This window comes from Notolabrus celidotus, chromosome 11, assembly GCF_009762535.1.
Source record: "Notolabrus celidotus isolate fNotCel1 chromosome 11, fNotCel1.pri, whole genome shotgun sequence".
NCBI classification, from domain to species: Eukaryota; Metazoa; Chordata; class Actinopteri; order Labriformes; family Labridae; genus Notolabrus; species Notolabrus celidotus.
This window is the reverse complement of record NC_048282.1, coordinates 4,393,779-4,416,362: the sequence shown is the minus strand read 5'-3', so window position 1 is coordinate 4,416,362 and position 22,584 is coordinate 4,393,779. Positions and strand designations below refer to the sequence as shown.

At 38.8% G+C, this 22,584-nt stretch overlaps 2 protein-coding genes and 1 long non-coding RNA gene across 3 annotated transcripts in view; all 3 read right to left on the bottom strand.

Annotated features, from left to right (window-relative positions):
- Window positions 1-12,440, bottom strand: part of LOC117822148 — a 28,140-nt gene extending 15,700 nt beyond the window's left edge. The window contains exons 1-21 of the mRNA XM_034696817.1: window positions 12,412-12,440; window positions 12,227-12,331; window positions 12,039-12,143; window positions 11,853-11,957; window positions 11,665-11,769; window positions 10,517-10,621; window positions 10,329-10,433; window positions 10,143-10,247; window positions 9,955-10,059; window positions 8,622-8,726; window positions 8,428-8,532; window positions 8,243-8,347; window positions 6,909-7,013; window positions 6,716-6,820; window positions 6,531-6,635; window positions 6,346-6,450; window positions 5,997-6,064; window positions 4,361-5,050; window positions 3,427-4,056; window positions 2,568-3,197; window positions 1,709-2,338 (exon numbers count right to left, since the gene is read on the bottom strand). Of these exons, the coding sequence (XP_034552708.1) occupies window positions 1,709-2,338; window positions 2,568-3,197; window positions 3,427-4,056; window positions 4,361-4,940 (2,470 nt within the window). The 5' untranslated portion in view covers window positions 4,941-5,050; window positions 5,997-6,064; window positions 6,346-6,450; ... (13 more) ...; window positions 12,227-12,331; window positions 12,412-12,440. The remainder of the gene's footprint in view (window positions 1-1,708; window positions 2,339-2,567; window positions 3,198-3,426; window positions 4,057-4,360; window positions 5,051-5,996; window positions 6,065-6,345; window positions 6,451-6,530; window positions 6,636-6,715; window positions 6,821-6,908; window positions 7,014-8,242; window positions 8,348-8,427; window positions 8,533-8,621; window positions 8,727-9,954; window positions 10,060-10,142; window positions 10,248-10,328; window positions 10,434-10,516; window positions 10,622-11,664; window positions 11,770-11,852; window positions 11,958-12,038; window positions 12,144-12,226; window positions 12,332-12,411) is intronic.
- A 628-nt stretch (window positions 12,441-13,068) lies between these two features.
- LOC117822106 (vegetative cell wall protein gp1-like) lies at window positions 13,069-16,283 on the bottom strand. Its single transcript, XM_034696746.1, has 11 exons — window positions 16,268-16,283; window positions 15,835-15,868; window positions 15,650-15,754; window positions 15,462-15,566; window positions 15,276-15,380; window positions 15,088-15,192; window positions 13,754-13,858; window positions 13,560-13,664; window positions 13,375-13,479; window positions 13,181-13,284; window positions 13,069-13,079 (listed from the first exon to the last, which is right to left on the bottom strand). Exons 1-11 carry the CDS (start codon window positions 16,281-16,283, stop codon window positions 13,069-13,071), a joined length of 900 nt encoding a protein of 299 aa, XP_034552637.1.
- Window positions 16,284-16,796: 513 nt separating this feature from the next.
- On the bottom strand, window positions 16,797-18,541 carry LOC117822149. The gene is made up of 4 exons (XR_004633132.1): window positions 18,509-18,541; window positions 17,176-17,280; window positions 16,982-17,086; window positions 16,797-16,901 (listed from the first exon to the last, which is right to left on the bottom strand). It is a non-coding gene; the product is annotated as an uncharacterized LOC117822149 (long non-coding RNA).
- Between the last annotated feature and the right edge of the window lie 4,043 nt (window positions 18,542-22,584).

Genomic DNA, 22,584 nt, shown 5'->3' with positions numbered 1-22,584 from the left:
AAAATACCCTGTATCAATAATAATAATAATAATAATAATAATAATAATAATAATATTACAGTAATAACACAGTGTTACTACAGCATTCTGTAATAACACAGTGTTAAAGTGTTATTTGTGTAAACATTATATACAATTTTATGAAATGTCATGAAAACTATAAAATACATACGAAATAAAACTGTGGATTCATAAGATTTCGCTCCCAACCCATCACTGCCCCAGCACTTGACCCCACACTAGAAGTTTGACTTTACTTTTTACTTTTAGCTGTACTGTAAATACTCTAACTTTGCCCCAATATCAATACAAAGAGTACACACACCACTGGCTTCAGTTGAATCTGTCCATGAGAGCCTATGAACTGAGGGTAGGGTAACAAAAGGATCCTGTCGTGTCCAGACAAAACGTTTAGTGGTGTGCAATATGAGGGTAATATTACCTGTCCCTCAGATGTTTGTAACTCTCACCCTTCTTTACATTAGTAGTACTGTATGACTTGTTCGGGCATTCATGTCACTATCAAGCCAAGTCCTTCCTGTGGGAATACACACTGAATTATTCTCCAGCTCACCATTCATCAATGTGAGCACCTATCAATGTATAAACTTAATTTCAACTAGATTTATGTAATGGCTGTTAACTGTCAAGGTACGCTAGTATCAATGTTACTCTTTGTGTGAAGCTTCAAAAGACATTACTATCCTGTATGAAAACTTAACAAGCACCCAGGGCACAAAGCTGCAAGACACTTTATGCAGATGTACCCCGTTTTTCAGCTGCACGCAGCATCATGCACCTGTTTGCATTTGGCTGAGGGTACAGAGGGTCCCCTCAGCTCCCTCATCCTCAGCATCCTTGCCTTCACTGTCACTACTGCTAGAATCAGTTCATCCTTCTTTTTCTGGCAGCCATTCCTCCTCACTGCCACTAGCATCATCCTCACTTGACTTAGAAGGTATTTACTCCACTATCCTGTACACCTTTCTATCACACTCTGCTATTGAGCAATACAAAATATAAAGATTTACACATGACTGCAAATGATGTTTTAACAACAGCAATACATTAACCTTTGGCCAAAAAGAGTGACTGATGTATTATTTTGAAGAGCATCAGTTACAGTAATGGTACGAGTTGGAGCTGAAATATAGCCAGTGATACATGATGTCCACTTTAGTGGACAGATGATTGATCAGAATTTCCTAACAATCTAAAATCAATACTTAAGATATTTAAAAATGACATGGCTCCTTATATGGGACTTGATGCTTCAATATTTTTTTTACCTGCAAGGCTCTCCTAAAAAAGAAGGATTGAACAGATAATCAGGCGGAACTTGGCATTTCTGACTGGTAGTCGCCCATCTTGGTTTGAGGGGAAAAAATGCACATAGATGTGGCTTGTCACAAGGTGACATTGTGTAGAATGATGCTCTAGTATCCACCATAGTGACTGATGTGCAACTTTACCATCAAAACCCATGCATATGCAAGGAAATGGCTTTTGAATAGCTGTCCACTGTAGTTACCGCAATGCATGAAATGGTTAAATTTACACTGCTCTATGTTTCTGTATATGCTGTTTGCAGCACATATAAAAAAACTTTTGTTCAAACTTTTGAAAATGAAATTCAACAGGAACGAAACAGGATAAAGATCAAAGGCATGGATATTAGCTATCAAATGTGACTGTAAGAGTTTCATACTTTGACACTCTGTCACTTTCAGGATATGTTCAGGAGGAATCTTCTGGGCTCCTGAGGGTTGAGTGATGATCCAGATAACAGCAGAGGGAAGCAGATTCCCTTTGATCAGGTTTGTGAGCAGCACATCCATGGGGGCCGGCTTTTCCACATCATTCAGGTCCTCATTGTTTTCAAAACTCAGAGGAAGTTCACATTTTTCCAAACCATCGAGGACAAAGAGTATTTTGCACTTGTCATAATGAAGAACTCCACTGATTTCCTCGGGGTTCAGAGAATGCTGAAGCAGATCTCTCATGCTCTGATCGCGCTTCGAATTCAGCTCAGGGAAATGAAATGGCACAATAAAGTCTATGTCTTTGTTGGATCTTCCATTGGCCCAGTCCACCATGTGCCTCATTGTTTGGTGTGTTTTGCCAACACCAGGGACTCCCTTCATTAGCACTGTTCGGACCCTCTTCTTCTTTGAATCAAGAAATAAAGCATCCATAGAAGGTACCTTATCTTCTTTGTTATTGGACGCATCAGTCACGTAGAGTTCTGTTTCAGTTTCTTGTTCTTCCAGTTTGCTCTTGTGCTGATCGAGGAGTCTGATCTTCAGATCATCTGTGAGACGTTGTTTGAGTCCTTTGGCTTAATAAGAGATGAAGACAATGCAGAGAAATTAGAATACTTTCATTCAAATTATTTTGACTCATTTAAAAAAATGTAAAGGCAACTTTAATTTACAGTGTTCTATGTTTATGTACGTGCTGTAAACTTTTGTTTTAACTTTTCAAAATGAAATTCAACAGGAACGAAACAGGATAAAGATCAGAGGCATGGATATTAGCTATCAAATGTGACTGTAAGAGTTTCATACTTTGACACTCTGTCACTTTCAGGATATGTTCAGGAGGAATCTTCTGGGCTCCTGATGGTTGAGTGATGATCCAGATTACAGCAGAGGGAAGCAGATTCCCTTTGATCAGGTTTGTGAGCAGCACATCCATGGGGGCCGGCTTTTCCACATCATTCAGGTCCTCATTGTTTTCAAAACTCAGAGGAAGTTCACATTTTTCCAAACCATCGAGGACAAAGAGTATTTTGCACTTGTCATAATGAAGAACTCCACTGATTTCCTCGGGGTTCAGAGAATGCTGAAGCAGATCTCTCATGCTCTGATCGCGCTTCGAATTCAGCTCAGGGAAATGAAATGGCACAATAAAGTCTATGTCTTTGTTGGATCTTCCATTGGCCCAGTCCACCATGTGCCTCATTGTTTGGTGTGTTTTGCCAACACCAGGGACTCCCTTCATTAGCACTGTTCGGACCCTCTTCTTCTTTGAATCAAGAAATAAAGCATCCATAGAAGGTACCTTATCTTCTTTGTTATTGGACGCATCAGTCACGTAGAGTTCTGTTTCAGTTTCTTGTTCTTCCAGTTTGCTCTTGTGCTGATCGAGGAGTCTGATCTTCAGATCATCTGTGAGACGTTGTTTGAGTCCTTTGGCTTAATAAGAGATGGAGACAATGCAGAGAAATTAGAATACTTTCATTCAAATTATTTTGACTCATTTAAAAAAATGTAAAGGCAACTTTAATTTACAGTGTTCTATGTTTATGTACGTGCTGTAAACTTTTGTTTTAACTTTTCAAAATGAAATTCAACAGGAACGAAACAGGATAAAGATCAGAGGCATGGATATTAGCTATCAAATGTGACTGTAAGAGTTTCATACTTTGACACTCTGTCACTTTCAGGATATGTTCAGGAGGAATCTTCTGGGCTCCTGATGGTTGAGTGATGATCCAGATTACAGCAGAGGGAAGCAGATTCCCTTTGATCAGGTTTGTGAGCAGCACATCCATGGGGGCCGGCTTCTCCACATCATTCAGGTCCTCATTCTTTTCAAAACTCAGAGGAAGTTCACATTTTTCCAAACCATCGAGGACAAAGAGTATTTTGCACTTGTCATAATGAAGAACTCCACTGATTTCCTCGGGGTTCAGAGAATGCTGAAGCAGATCTCTCATGCTCTGATCGCGCTTTGAATTCAGCTCAGGGAAATGAAATGGCACAATAAAGTCTATGTCTTTGTTGGATCCTCCATTGGCCCAGTCCACCATGTGCCTCATTGTTTGGTGTGTTTTGCCAACACCAGGGACTCCCTTCATTAGCACTGTTCGGACCCTCTTCTTCTTTGAATCAAGAAATAAAGCATCCATAGAAGGTACCTTATCTTCTTTGTTATTGGATGCATCAGTCACGTAGAGTTCTGTTTCAGTTTTTTGTTTCTTCAGTTTATTCTCATGCTGATGGAGGAGTCTGCTCTTCAGATCATCTGTGAGACGTTGTCTGAATCCTTTGTCTTAAGAAGAGATGAAGACAATGCAGAGATACAGTCATTAAAATTGTTTTGTCCCTTTTAAAAATGTCAATGGCATCAAGAAATTACAATATATTGTGATTTCAAAGTAAAAGCACAGCCAAATAGCAGAAGATTGACACCTAGTACCAACTTTTGAACTGTGAGATTCTCCTTTAAACACAGAAACTTTATTTTAAAACAATAGTTAGTATTTTGATCACTTGTTGGCTTTACTTTTGGGTTTTGTTGCACCCATATTGAGACTGCTTTCTCTGACTGCTTTAATTTGCACCCATACACTTACATCTTATTTCTGTCCTCCTGTTCACATAGATGTCAGGCAGCTGATCGACAGCTGATGGTCTGGAGGTGATCCAGAGCCGGGCAGAAGGAAGCAGGGTTCCTTTGATGAGGCTCGTCAGTATCACGCTCACTGAAGCCTGCTCTCTGACATCAGTCACTGTGTCGTTTTTGTCAAAGTCAAGAGCAGGTTTAAAAGCATCCAGTCCATCCAGGACAAAGGTAACCTTGAACTTTTCAAAGTTAGAGATTTCACATTGTTCTGTCTCTTTGAAGAAATGATGAAGAAGTCCTTCCAAAGAGACCTTTTCATCTTTAAAAGAATTAAGCTTGGAGAGGTCAAGTGGAATGATGACCCCTTCATCTTTGGGATTGCTCCACATTGACTTAAATTTACCTGTCACTTTATTCAAAAGTGACTGGTCAGCCCACTCTTTGATGAAACTCTCCACATGGAAAGATTTCCCAATGTCAGCTTTACCAACAGTCAACACAGTTCTGATGGTTTTTCCTCCTGAATCTTTGAAGATGTCAGATGCTGCTTTAACCGGAGTAAATTTCTCACTTCCTGTGTCTTCTTTCATGACGTGTTCTGTGTTTTTCTGGTTACGATGATTTTGGTCTTCTTTTTTAAATTTTTTTTTTAAACTTTCTTTGAGGGTTGATATCAGCTTCTTCCATTCCTCCAAGTTTCCTGAATTAACAAAATAGCAAATCAGCACATCAATTATTATAGTACAACAAAGAACATATAGAACTAGATTATCCCTTATTTAAAACAAGTATGAACTAAATTCCATGTACATATTCTAACGTGATGTTTTTCTTTCTAAAAGTTCAACTTTAGACCAAATAATGTTCCTCAAAGTAAAATTGCAAAGAATTTGGGGATTTCATCATCTACAACATAACACCATCATAAGAAGAATAATCTGGAGAAATCTCTTGTCCTCTAAGGGGGACAAGGCCAAAAACAAAAACTGCATGGCCTTGATCTTTGAAACAGACATAACTCCGCAGTGGAAATCAATGCATGGGCACCTACAATCACCACCAAATATCTTTTGTCTGCCACAAATGTGGATTACAACGGTACAATGCAAAAGGAAACCATGTATAAACATCCAGAAACAGCAGTCGTTTCTCTGGGCCTGAGCTAACACTGAACAAATATATAAACGCAACACATTGTTTTTGCTCCCATTTTTCATGAGCTGAACTCAAAGATCTAAGCCTTTTTCTGCGTACATGAAAGGCCTATTTCTCTCAAATATCGTTTACAATTTTGTCTAAATCTGTGTTAGTGAGCACTTCTCCTTTGCCCTGATAATCCATCCACCTCACAGGTGTGGCATATCAAGATGCTGATCATGATACGTTGTCTTGGGGTTGTAAAAACCCAATCAGGACTCCGGAGCCAAACCAGGGATTCACCAAGATAGACCGACCCTCTTGATCAGGCAAAGCTCCTGAATGGCATCCAATCAAATCTAATCCACACCAACATTCAAAATAAGGTTAGATTGGATATCATGAGGACCAATTGATAGATAGGGACTCTTATTCATAACTGACTTTCTTTAAATCTGACTCTTGAAGTCAAAACTTCTTACAAAGTGTGTTTTGTTGAAATGACTTACCAGCATGTTGCTCTCCTTTGACATTTGGAGGTTCAACCCGAGATCGGTCTCCTTTCCTTGAAATGGTGCTGTTCAGGAAGAATCAGGTCTTTCTTTCAGAAGCGGTCTTTTTCTTTTACATTATTTCTTTCTATGTCTTATAATATACAAATGACCAATATCTAATCCCACTCTGCATTACATAAAGTTAAGAGGGTCATCCTCTGACCTATAACATTGTATGGAAACATCACTCAATGGAGGAGAGTCTGGGCTTCCGGACTAAAAGTGACCGTACACATAAAACAGTTGGAATGATTTTCTTTCAGTTTTCTATTATTGAGGAATAAAATATGATCAGATATCTTACCCTGATTGTCCTTTACTAAAGTTCAGAGGATCATCCTTGGAGAGGTCACTTTTTAAGGAAACGCCACTTGGTGAAGGAGAGTCTGGTCTTTCTGGCACCAGTGGTCTTAAACAAAGAATCATTTTAGTTAATTATATTTTTAAAATGTTCCTTCATGAAGAATAAAACATGATCACATATCTTACCCCAGGCCGTCTTTTCTAAAGTTAAGAGGATCATCCTTAGAGTGGTCACTTTTTAAGGAAACGCCACTGGGTGAAGGAGAGTCCGGTCTTTCTGGCACCAGTGGTCTTAAACAAAGAATCATTTTGGTTAATTATATTTTCATAAAATTCCTTCATGAAGAATAAAACATGATCAGATATCTTACCCTGATTTTCCTTTACTAAAGTTCAGAGGATCATCCTTTGAGTGGTCACTTTTTAAGGAAACGCCACTGGGTGAAGGAGAGTCTGGTCTTTCTGGTATCAGGGGTCTTTAACACAGAACCACAACAATAATTGTATTTTCCTTTTTTTCCCTCCTTTTTTCTTTATTAGCAAGAACATGATCACATATCTTACCCCAGGCCGCCTTTACTGAAGTTAAGAGGATCATCCTTAGAGTGGTCACTTTTTAAGGAAACGCCACTCGGGGAAGGAGAATCCGGTCTTTCTGGCACCAGTGGTCTTAAAGAAAGAATTGTGTGATTAATTTCATTTTCTATGAACTGAATTATCCTAGATTGTTATACACCAAAACATCTAATCCAAGTCATTCTTTATTTAAGTTTAGGAAGTTATCCTGGTACCGGTTACTGTGTGTTTTTTATCTATTTATTTAATTAAGAAAAAAACATGATCAGATATCTTATCCTGATGAGTAAAGTTAAAAGGGTCATCCTTGGAGAGGTCACTTCTTAAGGAAATCCCACTGGGTGAGGGAGAGTCTGGTCTTCCTGGCACCAGTGGTCTTAAACAAAGAATCAACTTAGTGTTTTATTTTATTTTTTCTTAATTATTTAATTAAATAATGAAACATCTAAATTAGGGGTGACCTGTAACACTCAGGGATTCGACTATTCGATTAGGATGACCCTGATTCGACTATGAACCTCATAGTTGAATGTTGTTGTGTAACCAAGATCGTACCATTCTGACTACATGGGGGTGCCCAAGGCTGCTAAGTATTAATTGTTACATAGAATGTCTTTGTTTTTGTTATAGCCTATTGTGAAACAAAATCAGCCTCATTTCTGTTGTAAAAAATTGAAAAGACGAGTGCATTTAAACAATGGGCCTCTTTCTTACTACGCATTAATAAATCACCCACTGCAGTTGCACAATCCAAAAGAGCGGAGGTGAGCACGACAGGACCGTCAGCATCTACCGGTGTATTGGCTCATGATGGCTACTAAAAAAACATCCAAAGTGTGGGAGTATTTTGAAAAGGATAAAGATGACCCCAAGAAAGTAAAGTGCAAGTTATGTCACCAACTTCTTACATATCACTCGATAACAACCAACATGACGCATCATTTAAAACGGGTCAGGCGAATTAAATTAAACAACAAACAAACAAACAAACAAAGATCAGTTCTGCCACTCTTTTGTCAATGCTGGCCTGAGATTAAAAAAAACTTGATTTGAGACCACCACTTTCAAAGAAGAGAAAAACGGAAATTACTGAAAAAATTGCATTGTTTGTGGCGCTTGATATGAGACCCATGCGTCCTTTACTAAAGTTCAGAGGATCATCCTTTGAGTGGTCACTTTTTAAGGAAACGCCACTGGGTGAAGGAGAGTCTGGTCTTTCTGGTATCAGGGGTCTTTAACACAGAACTACAACAATAATTGCATTTTCCTTTTTTTCCCTCCTTTTTTTTCTTTATTAGCAAGAACATGATCACATATCTTACCCCAGGCCGTCTTTTCTGAAGTTAAGAGGATCATCCTTTGAGTGGTCACTTTTTAAGGAAACGCCACTGGGTGAAGGAGAGTCCGGTCTTTCTGGCACCAGTGGTCTTAAACAAAGAATCATTTTGGTTAATTATATTTTCATAAAATTCCTTCATGAAGAATAAAACATGATCAGATATCTTACCCTGATTTTCCTTTACTAAAGTTCAGAGGATCATCCTTAGAGTGGTCACTTTTTAAGGAAACGCCACTGGGTGAAGGAGAGTCTGGTCTTTCTGGTATCAGGGGTCTTTAACACAGAACCACAACAATAATTGTATTTTCCTTTTTTTCTCCCCTTTTTTTCTTTATTAGCAAGAACATGATCACATATCTTACCCCAGGCTGCCTTTACTGAAGTTAAGAGGATCATCCTTAGAGTGGTCACTTTTTAAGGAAACGCCACTTGGTGAAGGAGAGTCCGGTCTTTCTGGCACCAGTGGTCTTAAAGAAAGAATTGTGTGATTAATTTCATTTTCTATGAACTGAATTATCCTAGATTGTTATACACCAAAACATCTAATCCAAGTCATTCTTTATTTAAGTTTAGGAAGTTATCTTGGGACCGGTTACTGTGTGTTTTTTATCTATTTATTTAATTAAGAAAAAAACATGATCAGATATCTTATCCTGATGAGTAAAGTTAAAAGGGTCATCCTTGGAGAGGTCACTTCTTAAGGAAATCCCACGGGGTGAGGGAGAGTCTGGTCTTCCTGGCACCAGTGGTCTTAAACAAAGAATCAACTTAGTGTTTTATTTTATTTTTTCTTAATTATTTAATTAAATAATGAAACATCTAAATTAGGGGTGACCTGTAACACTCAGGGATTCGACTATTCGATTAGGATGACCCTGATTCGACTATGAACCTCATAGTTGAATGTTGTTGTGTAACCAAGATCGTACCATTCTGACTACATGGGGGTGCCCAAGGCTGCTAAGTATTAATTGTTACATAGAATGTCTTTGTTTTTGTTATAGCCTATTGTGAAACAAAATCAGCCTCATTTCTGTTGTAAAAAATTGAAAAGACGTGTGCATTTAAACAATGGGCCTCTTTCTTACTACGCATTAATAAATCACCCACTGCAGTTGCACAATCCAAAAGAGCGGAGGTGAGCACGACAGGACCGTCAGCATCTACCGGTGTATTGGCTCATGATGGCTACTAAAAAAACATCCAAAGTGTGGGAGTATTTTGAAAAGGATAAAGATGACCCCAAGAAAGTAAAGTGCAAGTTATGTCACCAACTTCTTACATATCACTCGATAACAACCAACATGACGCATCATTTAAAACGGGTCAGGCGAATTAAATTAAACAACAAACAAACAAACAAACAAAGATCAGTTCTGCCACTCTTTTGTCAATGCTGGCCTGAGATTAAAAAAACTTGATTTGAGACCACCACTTTCAAAGAAGAGAAAAACGGAAATTACTGAAAAAATTGCATTGTTTGTGGCGCTTGATATGAGACCCATGCGTCCTTTACTAAAGTTCAGAGGATCATCCTTTGAGTGGTCACTTTTTAAGGAAACGCCACTGGGTGAAGGAGAGTCTGGTCTTTCTGGTATCAGGGGTCTTTAACACAGAACTACAACAATAATTGCATTTTCCTTTTTTTCCCTCCTTTTTTTTCTTTATTAGCAAGAACATGATCACATATCTTACCCCAGGCCGTCTTTTCTGAAGTTAAGAGGATCATCCTTTGAGTGGTCACTTTTTAAGGAAACGCCACTGGGTGAAGGAGAGTCCGGTCTTTCTGGCACCAGTGGTCTTTAACACAGAACCATAATTGTATTTTCCTTTTTTTCTCCCCTTTTTTTCTTTATTAGCAAGAACATGATCAGATATCTTACCCCAGGCCGTCTTTACTGAAGTTAAGAGGATCATCCTTTGAGTGGTCACTTTTTAAGGAAACGCCACTTGGTGAAGGAGAGTCCGGTCTTTCTGGCACCAGTGGTCTTAAACAAAGAATCATTTTAGTTAATTATATTTTTTAAAATGTTCCTTCATGAAGAATAAAACATGATCACATATCTTACCCCAGGCCGCCTTTTCTGAAGTTAAGAGGATCATCCTTAGAGTGGTCACTTTTTAAGGAAACGCCACTTGGTGAAGGAGAGTCCGGTCTTTCTGGCACCAGTGGTCTTTAACACAGAACCATAATTGTATTTTCCTTTTTTTCTCCCCTTTTTTTCTTCATTAGCAAGAACATGATCACATATCTTACCCCAGGCCGCCTTTACTGAAGTTAAGAGGATCATCCTTCGAGTGGTCACTTTTTAAGGAAACGCCACTGGGTGAAGGAGAGTCCGGTCTTTCTGGCACCAGTGGTCTTAAAGAAAGAATCATTTTAGTTAATTATATTTTTAAAAATTTCTTTCATGAAGAATAAAACATGATCAGATATCTTACCCCAGGCCGTATTTTCTGAAGTTCAGAGGATCATCTTAGTGTTTTATTTTATTTTTTCTTAATTATTTAATTAAATAATGAAACATCTAAATTAGGGGTGACCTGTAACACTCAGGGATTCGACTATTCGATTAGGATGACCCTGATTCGACTATGAACCTCATAGTTGAATGTTGTTGTGTAACCAAGATCGTACCATTCTGACTACATGGGGGTGCCCAAGGCTGCTAAGTATTAATTGTTACATAGAATGTCTTTGTTTTTGTTATAGCCTATTGTGAAACAAAATCAGCCTCATTTCTGTTGTAAAAAATTGAAAAGACGAGTGCATTTAAACAATGGGCCTCTTTCTTACTACGCATTAATAAATCACCCACTGCAGTTGCACAATCCAAAAGAGCGGAGGTGAGCACGACAGGACCGTCAGCATCTACCGGTGTATTGGCTCATGATGGCTACTAAAAAAACATCCAAAGTGTGGGAGTATTTTGAAAAGGATAAAGATGACCCCAAGAAAGTAAAGTGCAAGTTATGTCACCAACTTCTTACATATCACTCGATAACAACCAACATGACGCATCATTTAAAACGGGTCAGGCGAATTAAATTAAACAACAAACAAACAAACAAACAAAGATCAGTTCTGCCACTCTTTTGTCAATGCTGGCCTGAGATTAAAAAAAACTTGATTTGAGACCACCACTTTCAAAGAAGAGAAAAACGGAAATTACTGAAAAAATTGCATTGTTTGTGGCGCTTGATATGAGACCCATGCGTCCTTTACTAAAGTTCAGAGGATCATCCTTTGAGTGGTCACTTTTTAAGGAAACGCCACTGGGTGAAGGAGAGTCTGGTCTTTCTGGTATCAGGGGTCTTTAACACAGAACTACAACAATAATTGCATTTTCCTTTTTTTCCCTCCTTTTTTTTCTTTATTAGCAAGAACATGATCACATATCTTACCCCAGGCCGTCTTTTCTGAAGTTAAGAGGATCATCCTTTGAGTGGTCACTTTTTAAGGAAACGCCACTGGGTGAAGGAGAGTCCGGTCTTTCTGGCACCAGTGGTCTTTAACACAGAACCATAATTGTATTTTCCTTTTTTTCTCCCCTTTTTTTCTTTATTAGCAAGAACATGATCAGATATCTTACCCCAGGCCGTCTTTACTGAAGTTAAGAGGATCATCCTTTGAGTGGTCACTTTTTAAGGAAACGCCACTTGGTGAAGGAGAGTCCGGTCTTTCTGGCACCAGTGGTCTTAAACAAAGAATCATTTTAGTTAATTATATTTTTTAAAATGTTCCTTCATGAAGAATAAAACATGATCACATATCTTACCCCAGGCCGCCTTTTCTGAAGTTAAGAGGATCATCCTTAGAGTGGTCACTTTTTAAGGAAACGCCACTTGGTGAAGGAGAGTCCGGTCTTTCTGGCACCAGTGGTCTTTAACACAGAACCATAATTGTATTTTCCTTTTTTTCTCCCCTTTTTTTCTTCATTAGCAAGAACATGATCACATATCTTACCCCAGGCCGCCTTTACTGAAGTTAAGAGGATCATCCTTCGAGTGGTCACTTTTTAAGGAAACGCCACTGGGTGAAGGAGAGTCCGGTCTTTCTGGCACCAGTGGTCTTAAAGAAAGAATCATTTTAGTTAATTATATTTTTAAAAATTTCTTTCATGAAGAATAAAACATGATCAGATATCTTACCCCAGGCCGTCTTTTCTGAAGTTCAGAGGATCATCTTAGTGTTTTATTTTATTTTTTCTTAATTATTTAATTAAATAATGAAACATCTAAATTAGGGGTGACCTGTAACACTCAGGGATTCGACTATTCGATTAGGATGACCCTGATTCGACTATGAACCTCATAGTTGAATGTTGTTGTGTAACCAAGATCGTACCATTCTGACTACATGGGGGTGCCCAAGGCTGCTAAGTATTAATTGTTACATAGAATGTCTTTGTTTTTGTTATAGCCTATTGTGAAACAAAATCAGCCTCATTTCTGTTGTAAAAAATTGAAAAGACGAGTGCATTTAAACAATGGGCCTCTTTCTTACTACGCATTAATAAATCACCCACTGCAGTTGCACAATCCAAAAGAGCGGAGGTGAGCACGACAGGACCGTCAGCATCTACCGGTGTATTGGCTCATGATGGCTACTAAAAAAACATCCAAAGTGTGGGAGTATTTTGAAAAGGATAAAGATGACCCCAAGAAAGTAAAGTGCAAGTTATGTCACCAACTTCTTACATATCACTCGATAACAACCAACATGACGCATCATTTAAAACGGGTCAGGCGAATTAAATTAAACAACAAACAAACAAACAAACAAAGATCAGTTCTGCCACTCTTTTGTCAATGCTGGCCTGAGATTAAAAAAAACTTGATTTGAGACCACCACTTTCAAAGAAGAGAAAAACGGAAATTACTGAAAAAATTGCATTGTTTGTGGCGCTTGATATGAGACCCATGCGTCCTTTACTAAAGTTCAGAGGATCATCCTTTGAGTGGTCACTTTTTAAGGAAACGCCACTGGGTGAAGGAGAGTCTGGTCTTTCTGGTATCAGGGGTCTTTAACACAGAACTACAACAATAATTGCATTTTCCTTTTTTTCCCTCCTTTTTTTTCTTTATTAGCAAGAACATGATCACATATCTTACCCCAGGCCGTCTTTTCTGAAGTTAAGAGGATCATCCTTTGAGTGGTCACTTTTTAAGGAAACGCCACTGGGTGAAGGAGAGTCCGGTCTTTCTGGCACCAGTGGTCTTAAACAAAGAATCATTTTGGTTAATTATATTTTCATAAAATTCCTTCATGAAGAATAAAACATGATCAGATATCTTACCCTGATTTTCCTTTACTAAAGTTCAGAGGATCATCCTTAGAGTGGTCACTTTTTAAGGAAACGCCACTGGGTGAAGGAGAGTCTGGTCTTTCTGGTATCAGGGGTCTTTAACACAGAACCACAACAATAATTGTATTTTCCTTTTTTTCTCCCCTTTTTTTCTTTATTAGCAAGAACATGATCACATATCTTACCCCAGGCTGCCTTTACTGAAGTTAAGAGGATCATCCTTAGAGTGGTCACTTTTTAAGGAAACGCCACTTGGTGAAGGAGAGTCCGGTCTTTCTGGCACCAGTGGTCTTAAAGAAAGAATTGTGTGATTAATTTCATTTTCTATGAACTGAATTATCCTAGATTGTTATACACCAAAACATCTAATCCAAGTCATTCTTTATTTAAGTTTAGGAAGTTATCTTGGGACCGGTTACTGTGTGTTTTTTATCTATTTATTTAATTAAGAAAAAAACATGATCAGATATCTTATCCTGATGAGTAAAGTTAAAAGGGTCATCCTTGGAGAGGTCACTTCTTAAGGAAATCCCACTGGGTGAGGGAGAGTCTGGTCTTCCTGGCACCAGTGGTCTTAAACAAAGAATCAACTTAGTGTTTTATTTTATTTTTTCTTAATTATTTAATTAAATAATGAAACATCTAAATTAGGGGTGACCTGTAACACTCAGGGATTCGACTATTCGATTAGGATGACCCTGATTCGACTATGAACCTCATAGTTGAATGTTGTTGTGTAACCAAGATCGTACCATTCTGACTACATGGGGGTGCCCAAGGCTGCTAAGTATTAATTGTTACATAGAATGTCTTTGTTTTTGTTATAGCCTATTGTGAAACAAAATCAGCCTCATTTCTGTTGTAAAAAATTGAAAAGACGTGTGCATTTAAACAATGGGCCTCTTTCTTACTACGCATTAATAAATCACCCACTGCAGTTGCACAATCCAAAAGAGCGGAGGTGAGCACGACAGGACCGTCAGCATCTACCGGTGTATTGGCTCATGATGGCTACTAAAAAAACATCCAAAGTGTGGGAGTATTTTGAAAAGGATAAAGATGACCCCAAGAAAGTAAAGTGCAAGTTATGTCACCAACTTCTTACATATCACTCGATAACAACCAACATGACGCATCATTTAAAACGGGTCAGGCGAATTAAATTAAACAACAAACAAACAAACAAACAAAGATCAGTTCTGCCACTCTTTTGTCAATGCTGGCCTGAGATTAAAAAAAACTTGATTTGAGACCACCACTTTCAAAGAAGAGAAAAACGGAAATTACTGAAAAAATTGCATTGTTTGTGGCGCTTGATATGAGACCCATGCGTCCTTTACTAAAGTTCAGAGGATCATCCTTTGAGTGGTCACTTTTTAAGGAAACGCCACTGGGTGAAGGAGAGTCTGGTCTTTCTGGTATCAGGGGTCTTTAACACAGAACTACAACAATAATTGCATTTTCCTTTTTTTCCCTCCTTTTTTTTCTTTATTAGCAAGAACATGATCACATATCTTACCCCAGGCCGTCTTTTCTGAAGTTAAGAGGATCATCCTTTGAGTGGTCACTTTTTAAGGAAACGCCACTGGGTGAAGGAGAGTCCGGTCTTTCTGGCACCAGTGGTCTTTAACACAGAACCATAATTGTATTTTCCTTTTTTTCTCCCCTTTTTTTCTTTATTAGCAAGAACATGATCAGATATCTTACCCCAGGCCGTCTTTACTGAAGTTAAGAGGATCATCCTTTGAGTGGTCACTTTTTAAGGAAACGCCACTTGGTGAAGGAGAGTCCGGTCTTTCTGGCACCAGTGGTCTTAAACAAAGAATCATTTTAGTTAATTATATTTTTTAAAATGTTCCTTCATGAAGAATAAAACATGATCACATATCTTACCCCAGGCCGCCTTTTCTGAAGTTAAGAGGATCATCCTTAGAGTGGTCACTTTTTAAGGAAACGCCACTTGGTGAAGGAGAGTCCGGTCTTTCTGGCACCAGTGGTCTTTAACACAGAACCATAATTGTATTTTCCTTTTTTTCTCCCCTTTTTTTCTTCATTAGCAAGAACATGATCACATATCTTACCCCAGGCCGCCTTTACTGAAGTTAAGAGGATCATCCTTCGAGTGGTCACTTTTTAAGGAAACGCCACTGGGTGAAGGAGAGTCCGGTCTTTCTGGCACCAGTGGTCTTAAAGAAAGAATCATTTTAGTTAATTATATTTTTAAAAATTTCTTTCATGAAGAATAAAACATGATCAGATATCTTACCCCAGGCCGTCTTTTCTGAAGTTCAGAGGATCATCTTAGTGTTTTATTTTATTTTTTCTTAATTATTTAATTAAATAATGAAACATCTAAATTAGGGGTGACCTGTAACACTCAGGGATTCGACTATTCGATTAGGATGACCCTGATTCGACTATGAACCTCATAGTTGAATGTTGTTGTGTAACCAAGATCGTACCATTCTGACTACATGGGGGTGCCCAAGGCTGCTAAGTATTAATTGTTACATAGAATGTCTTTGTTTTTGTTATAGCCTATTGTGAAACAAAATCAGCCTCATTTCTGTTGTAAAAAATTGAAAAGACGAGTGCATTTAAACAATGGGCCTCTTTCTTACTACGCATTAATAAATCACCCACTGCAGTTGCACAATCCAAAGAGCGGAGGTGAGCACGACAGGACCGTCAGCATCTACCGGTGTATTGGCTCATGATGGCTACTAAAAAAACATCCAAAGTGTGGGAGTATTTTGAAAAGGATAAAGATGACCCCAAGAAAGTAAAGTGCAAGTTATGTCACCAACTTCTTACATATCACTCGATAACAACCAACATGACGCATCATTTAAAACGGGTCAGGCGAATTAAATTAAACAACAAACAAACAAACAAACAAAGATCAGTTCTGCCACTCTTTTGTCAATGCTGGCCTGAGATTAAAAAAAACTTGATTTGAGACCACCACTTTCAAAGAAGAGAAAAACGGAAATTACTGAAAAAATTGCATTGTTTGTGGCGCTTGATATGAGACCCATGCGTCCTTTACTAAAGTTCAGAGGATCATCCTTTGAGTGGTCACTTTTTAAGGAAACGCCACTGGGTGAAGGAGAGTCTGGTCTTTCTGGTATCAGGGGTCTTTAACACAGAACTACAACAATAATTGCATTTTCCTTTTTTTCCCTCCTTTTTTTTCTTTATTAGCAAGAACATGATCACATATCTTACCCCAGGCCGTCTTTTCTGAAGTTAAGAGGATCATCCTTTGAGTGGTCACTTTTTAAGGAAACGCCACTGGGTGAAGGAGAGTCCGGTCTTTCTGGCACCAGTGGTCTTAAACAAAGAATCATTTTGGTTAATTATATTTTCATAAAATTCCTTCATGAAGAATAAAACATGATCAGATATCTTACCCTGATTTTCCTTTACTAAAGTTCAGAGGATCATCCTTAGAGTGGTCACTTTTTAAGGAAACGCCACTGGGTGAAGGAGAGTCTGGTCTTTCTGGTATCAGGGGTCTTTAACACAGAACCACAACAATAATTGTATTTTCCTTTTTTTCTCCCCTTTTTTTCTTTATTAGCAAGAACATGATCACATATCTTACCCCAGGCTGCCTTTACTGAAGTTAAGAGGATCATCCTTAGAGTGGTCACTTTTTAAGGAAACGCCACTTGGTGAAGGAGAGTCCGGTCTTTCTGGCACCAGTGGTCTTAAAGAAAGAATTGTGTGATTAATTTCATTTTCTATGAACTGAATTATCCTAGATTGTTATACACCAAAACATCTAATCCAAGTCATTCTTTATTTAAGTTTAGGAAGTTATCTTGGGACCGGTTACTGTGTGTTTTTTATCTATTTATTTAATTAAGAAAAAACATGATCAGATATCTTATCCTGATGAGTAAAGTTAAAAGGGTCATCCTTGGAGAGGTCACTTCTTAAGGAAATCCCACTGGGTGAGGGAGAGTCTGGTCTTCCTGGCACCAGTGGTCTTAAACAAAGAATCAACTTAGTGTTTTATTTTATTTTTTCTTAATTATTTAATTAAATAATGAAACATCTAAATTAGGGGTGACCTGTAACACTCAGGGATTCGACTATTCGATTAGGATGACCCTGATTCGACTATGAACCTCATAGTTGAATGTTGTTGTGTAACCAAGATCGTACCATTCTGACTACATGGGGGTGCCCAAGGCTGCTAAGTATTAATTGTTACATAGAATGTCTTTGTTTTTGTTATAGCCTATTGTGAAACAAAATCAGCCTCATTTCTGTTGTAAAAAATTGAAAAGACGTGTGCATTTAAACAATGGGCCTCTTTCTTACTACGCATTAATAAATCACCCACTGCAGTTGCACAATCCAAAAGAGCGGAGGTGAGCACGACAGGACCGTCAGCATCTACCGGTGTATTGGCTCATGATGGCTACTAAAAAAACATCCAAAGTGTGGGAGTATTTTGAAAAGGATAAAGATGACCCCAAGAAAGTAAAGTGCAAGTTATGTCACCAACTTCTTACATATCACTCGATAACAACCAACATGACGCATCATTTAAAACGGGTCAGGCGAATTAAATTAAACAACAAACAAACAAACAAACAAAGATCAGTTCTGCCACTCTTTTGTCAATGCTGGCCTGAGATTAAAAAAAACTTGATTTGAGACCACCACTTTCAAAGAAGAGAAAAACGGAAATTACTGAAAAAATTGCATTGTTTGTGGCGCTTGATATGAGACCCATGCGTCCTTTACTAAAGTTCAGAGGATCATCCTTTGAGTGGTCACTTTTTAAGGAAACGCCACTGGGTGAAGGAGAGTCTGGTCTTTCTGGTATCAGGGGTCTTTAACACAGAACTACAACAATAATTGCATTTTCCTTTTTTTCCCTCCTTTTTTTTCTTTATTAGCAAGAACATGATCACATATCTTACCCCAGGCCGTCTTTTCTGAAGTTAAGAGGATCATCCTTTGAGTGGTCACTTTTTAAGGAACGCCACTGGGTGAAGGAGAGTCCGGTCTTTCTGGCACCAGTGGTCTTTAACACAGAACCATAATTGTATTTTCCTTTTTTTCTCCCCTTTTTTTCTTTATTAGCAAGAACATGATCAGATATCTTACCCCAGGCCGTCTTTACTGAAGTTAAGAGGATCATCCTTTGAGTGGTCACTTTTTAAGGAAACGCCACTTGGTGAAGGAGAGTCCGGTCTTTCTGGCACCAGTGGTCTTAAACAAAGAATCATTTTAGTTAATTATATTTTTTAAAATGTTCCTTCATGAAGAATAAAACATGATCACATATCTTACCCCAGGCCGCCTTTTCTGAAGTTAAGAGGATCATCCTTAGAGTGGTCACTTTTTAAGGAAACGCCACTTGGTGAAGGAGAGTCCGGTCTTTCTGGCACCAGTGGTCTTTAACACAGAACCATAATTGTATTTTCCTTTTTTTCTCCCCTTTTTTTCTTCATTAGCAAGAACATGATCACATATCTTACCCCAGGCCGCCTTTACTGAAGTTAAGAGGATCATCCTTCGAGTGGTCACTTTTTAAGGAAACGCCACTGGGTGAAGGAGAGTCCGGTCTTTCTGGCACCAGTGGTCTTAAAGAAAGAATCATTTTAGTTAATTATATTTTTAAAAATTTCTTTCATGAAGAATAAAACATGATCAGATATCTTACCCCAGGCCGTCTTTTCTGAAGTTCAGAGGATCATCCTTAGAGTGGTCACTTTTTAAGGAAACGCCACTTGGTGAAGGAGAGTCTGGTCTTTCTGGTATCAGGGGTCTTAAACAAAGAATTGTGTGATTAATTTAATTTTCTATGAACTGAATTATCCTAGATTTTTATACACCAAAACATCTAATCCAAGTCATTCTTTATTAAAGTTTAGGAAGTTATCCTGGTACCGGTTACTGTGTGTTTTTTATCTATTTATTTAATTAAGAAAAAAACATGATCAGATATCTTATCCTGATTTTCCTTGAGTAAAGTTAAAAGGGTCATCCTTTGAGAGGTCACTTCTTAAGGAAATCCCACGGGGTGAGGGAGAGTCTGGTCTTTCTGGCACCAGTGGTCTGAAAACAGAATCACTGCGTGTTTTGTTTATTCAGTTATTTTTATATTTCTTTTGCCCTTAAAGGAAACATGTCCTTTTATCTTACCCTGATTGTTCTGAAGTTCAGACAGCCATCTTAGGAAAGACTTCTATAAACTATCTGGTATGTGAATTTATTATTTATGTTTTTTTCTTTTTGTTCATATCTGTTTTTTTTGGGGGGGGGGGGGTTGAGCTTTTGAGTACAAAATGAGTAAAAAGAACATTTATATTCTTGCAGATGACCCTTTTACCTCTTCTGGCGTAACCATCAATGAGAACGTTCAGTTTAATGTTAATAACAGAAAATAAGCAGGCTAGAAATGTTCCCACAGAAGTTCTGTTACCCTATCTAGAACAATCTATAATGGAAATGTTCAGTTAAATTATTATTATATATGTAGGGATGTCTCGACAAGCTTTTTTGGGTCCCGATCTCAGAGTCCTGATTTGATCCTTGTGTTTGCCTAGATAAAAGTTGCAAAGAAATAAGAGAGTTGAGCTGCACAAAAGTTTTTTTCCTTTTAAAAAATAACTTAAATATGTCTTGTGTTTATTTCATTTAACTTAATCCAACTAGCATTGTTATAAAACTCACAATCTGTTTTACAAGCTCTGCTGTATGAGACCCACCAAACTGGTGTGCTTCATTACAGCACGCTTAAATCTGAGGCTGCTCTGAACCCAACTCTCACAAGACAGTATGTGATTCACAATGGCAGCATCCAGTTGTGAGATGGAGAACGCAAATACTGGGAGTGACAGCGAGATCATAACACGCCCAGTTGCATTCCACGAGCGATGGAGCAACAAGCTGGTATACAGAACGGTAGCTGCTGTTAGTTAAGGAGTGACATGCTGGTATAGAGAACGGTAGCTGCTGCTACTTTAGGAGTGACATGCTGGTATAAAGAACGGTAGCTTCTGCTAGTTAAGGAGTGACATTTCTGGTATAGAGAACGGTAGCTGCAGCTAGTTAAGGAGTGACATTTCTGGTATAGAGAACGGTAGCTGCAGCTAGTTAAGGAGTGACATGCTGGTATAAAGAACGGTAGCTGCTGCTAGTTTAGGAGTGACATGCTGGTATAGAGAACGGTAGCTGCAGCTAGTTAAGGAGTGACATGCTGGTATAAAGAACGGTAGCTGCTGCTAGTTTAGGAGTGACATGCTGGTATAAAGAACGGTATCTGCTGCTAGTTTAGGAGTGACATGCTGGTATAGAGAACGGTAGCTGCTGCTAGTTTAGGAGTGACATGCTGGTATAGAGAACGGTAGCTGCTGCTAGTTTAGGAGTGACAGGCTGATATAGAGAACAGTAGCTGCTTTTAGTTTAGGAGTGATATGCTGGTATAGAGAACTGTAGCTGCTGCTAGTTTAGGAGTGACATGCTGGTATAGAGAACGGTAGCTGCTGTTAGTTTAGGAGTGACATGTTGGTATAAAGAACGGTAGCTGCTGCTAGTTTAGGAGTGACATGCTGGTATAGAGAACGGTAGCTGCAGCTAGTTCAGGAGTGACATGCTGGTATGAAGAACTGTAGCTGCTGCTAGTTTAGGATTGACATGCTGGTATAGAGAACGGTAGCTGCTGTTAGTTTAGGAGTGACATGCTGGTATAAAGAACGGTATCTGCTGCTAGTTTAGGAGTGACATGCTTGTATAGAGAACGGTAGCTGTTGTTAGTTTAGGAGTGACATGCTGGTATAGAGAACGGTAGCTGCTGCTAGTTTAGGAGTGACATGCTGATATAGAGAACAGTAGCTGCTTGTAGTTTAGGAGTGATATGCTGGTATAGAGAACGGTAGCTTCTGTTAGTTTAGGAGTGACATGCTGGTATAGAGAACGGTAGCTGCTGTTAGTTTAGGAGTGACATGCTGGTATAGAGAACGGTAGCTGCTGCTAGTTTAGGAGTGACATGCTTGTATAGAGAACGGTAGCTGCTGCTAGTTTAGGAGTGACATGCTTGTATAGAGAACGGTAGCTGCTGCTAGTTTAGGAGTGACATGCTGGTATAAAGAACGGTAGCTGCTGCTAGTTTAGGAGTGACATGCTGGTATAGAGAACGGTAGCTGCTGCTAGTTAAGGAGTGACATGCTGGTATAAAGAACTGTAGCTGCTGCTAGTTAAGGCGTGACATGCTGGTATAGAGAATGTTAGCTGCGGCTAGTTTAGGAGTGACATGCTGGTATAAAGAACGGTAGCTTCTGCTAGTTAAGGAGTGACATTTCTGGTATAGAGAACGGTAGCTGCAGCTAGTTTAGGAGTGACATGCTGGTATAAAGAACGGTAGCTGCTGCTAGTTTAGGAGTGACATGCTGGTATAGAGAACGGTAGCTGTAGCTAGTTTAGGAGTGACATGCTGGTATAGAGAACGGTAGCTGCAGCTAGTTTAGGAGTGACATGCTGGTATAATGAACGGTAGCTTCTGCTAGTTAAGGAGTGACATTTCTGGTATAGAGAACGGTAGCTGCAGATAGTTAAGGAGTGACATGCTGGTATAAAGAACGGTAGCTGCTGCTAGTTTAGGAGTGACATGCTGGTATAAAGAACTGTAGCTGCTGTTAGTTTAGGAGTGACATGCTGGTATAGACAACGGTAGCTGCTGCTAGTTTAGGAGTGACATGCTGGTATAAAGAACTGTAGCTGCTGTTAGTTTAGGAGTGACATGCTGGTATAGAGAACGGTAGCTGTAGCTAGTTTAGGAGTGACATGCTGGTATAGAGAACGGTAGCTGCTGTTAGTTTAGGAGTGACATGCTGGTATAGAGAACGGTAGCTGCTGCTAGTTTAGGAGTGACATGCTTGTATAGAGAACGGTAGCTGCTGCTAGTTTAGGAGTGACATGCTTGTATAGAGAACGGTAGCTGCTGCTAGTTTAGGAGTGACATGCTTGTATAGAGAACGGTAGCTGCTGCTAG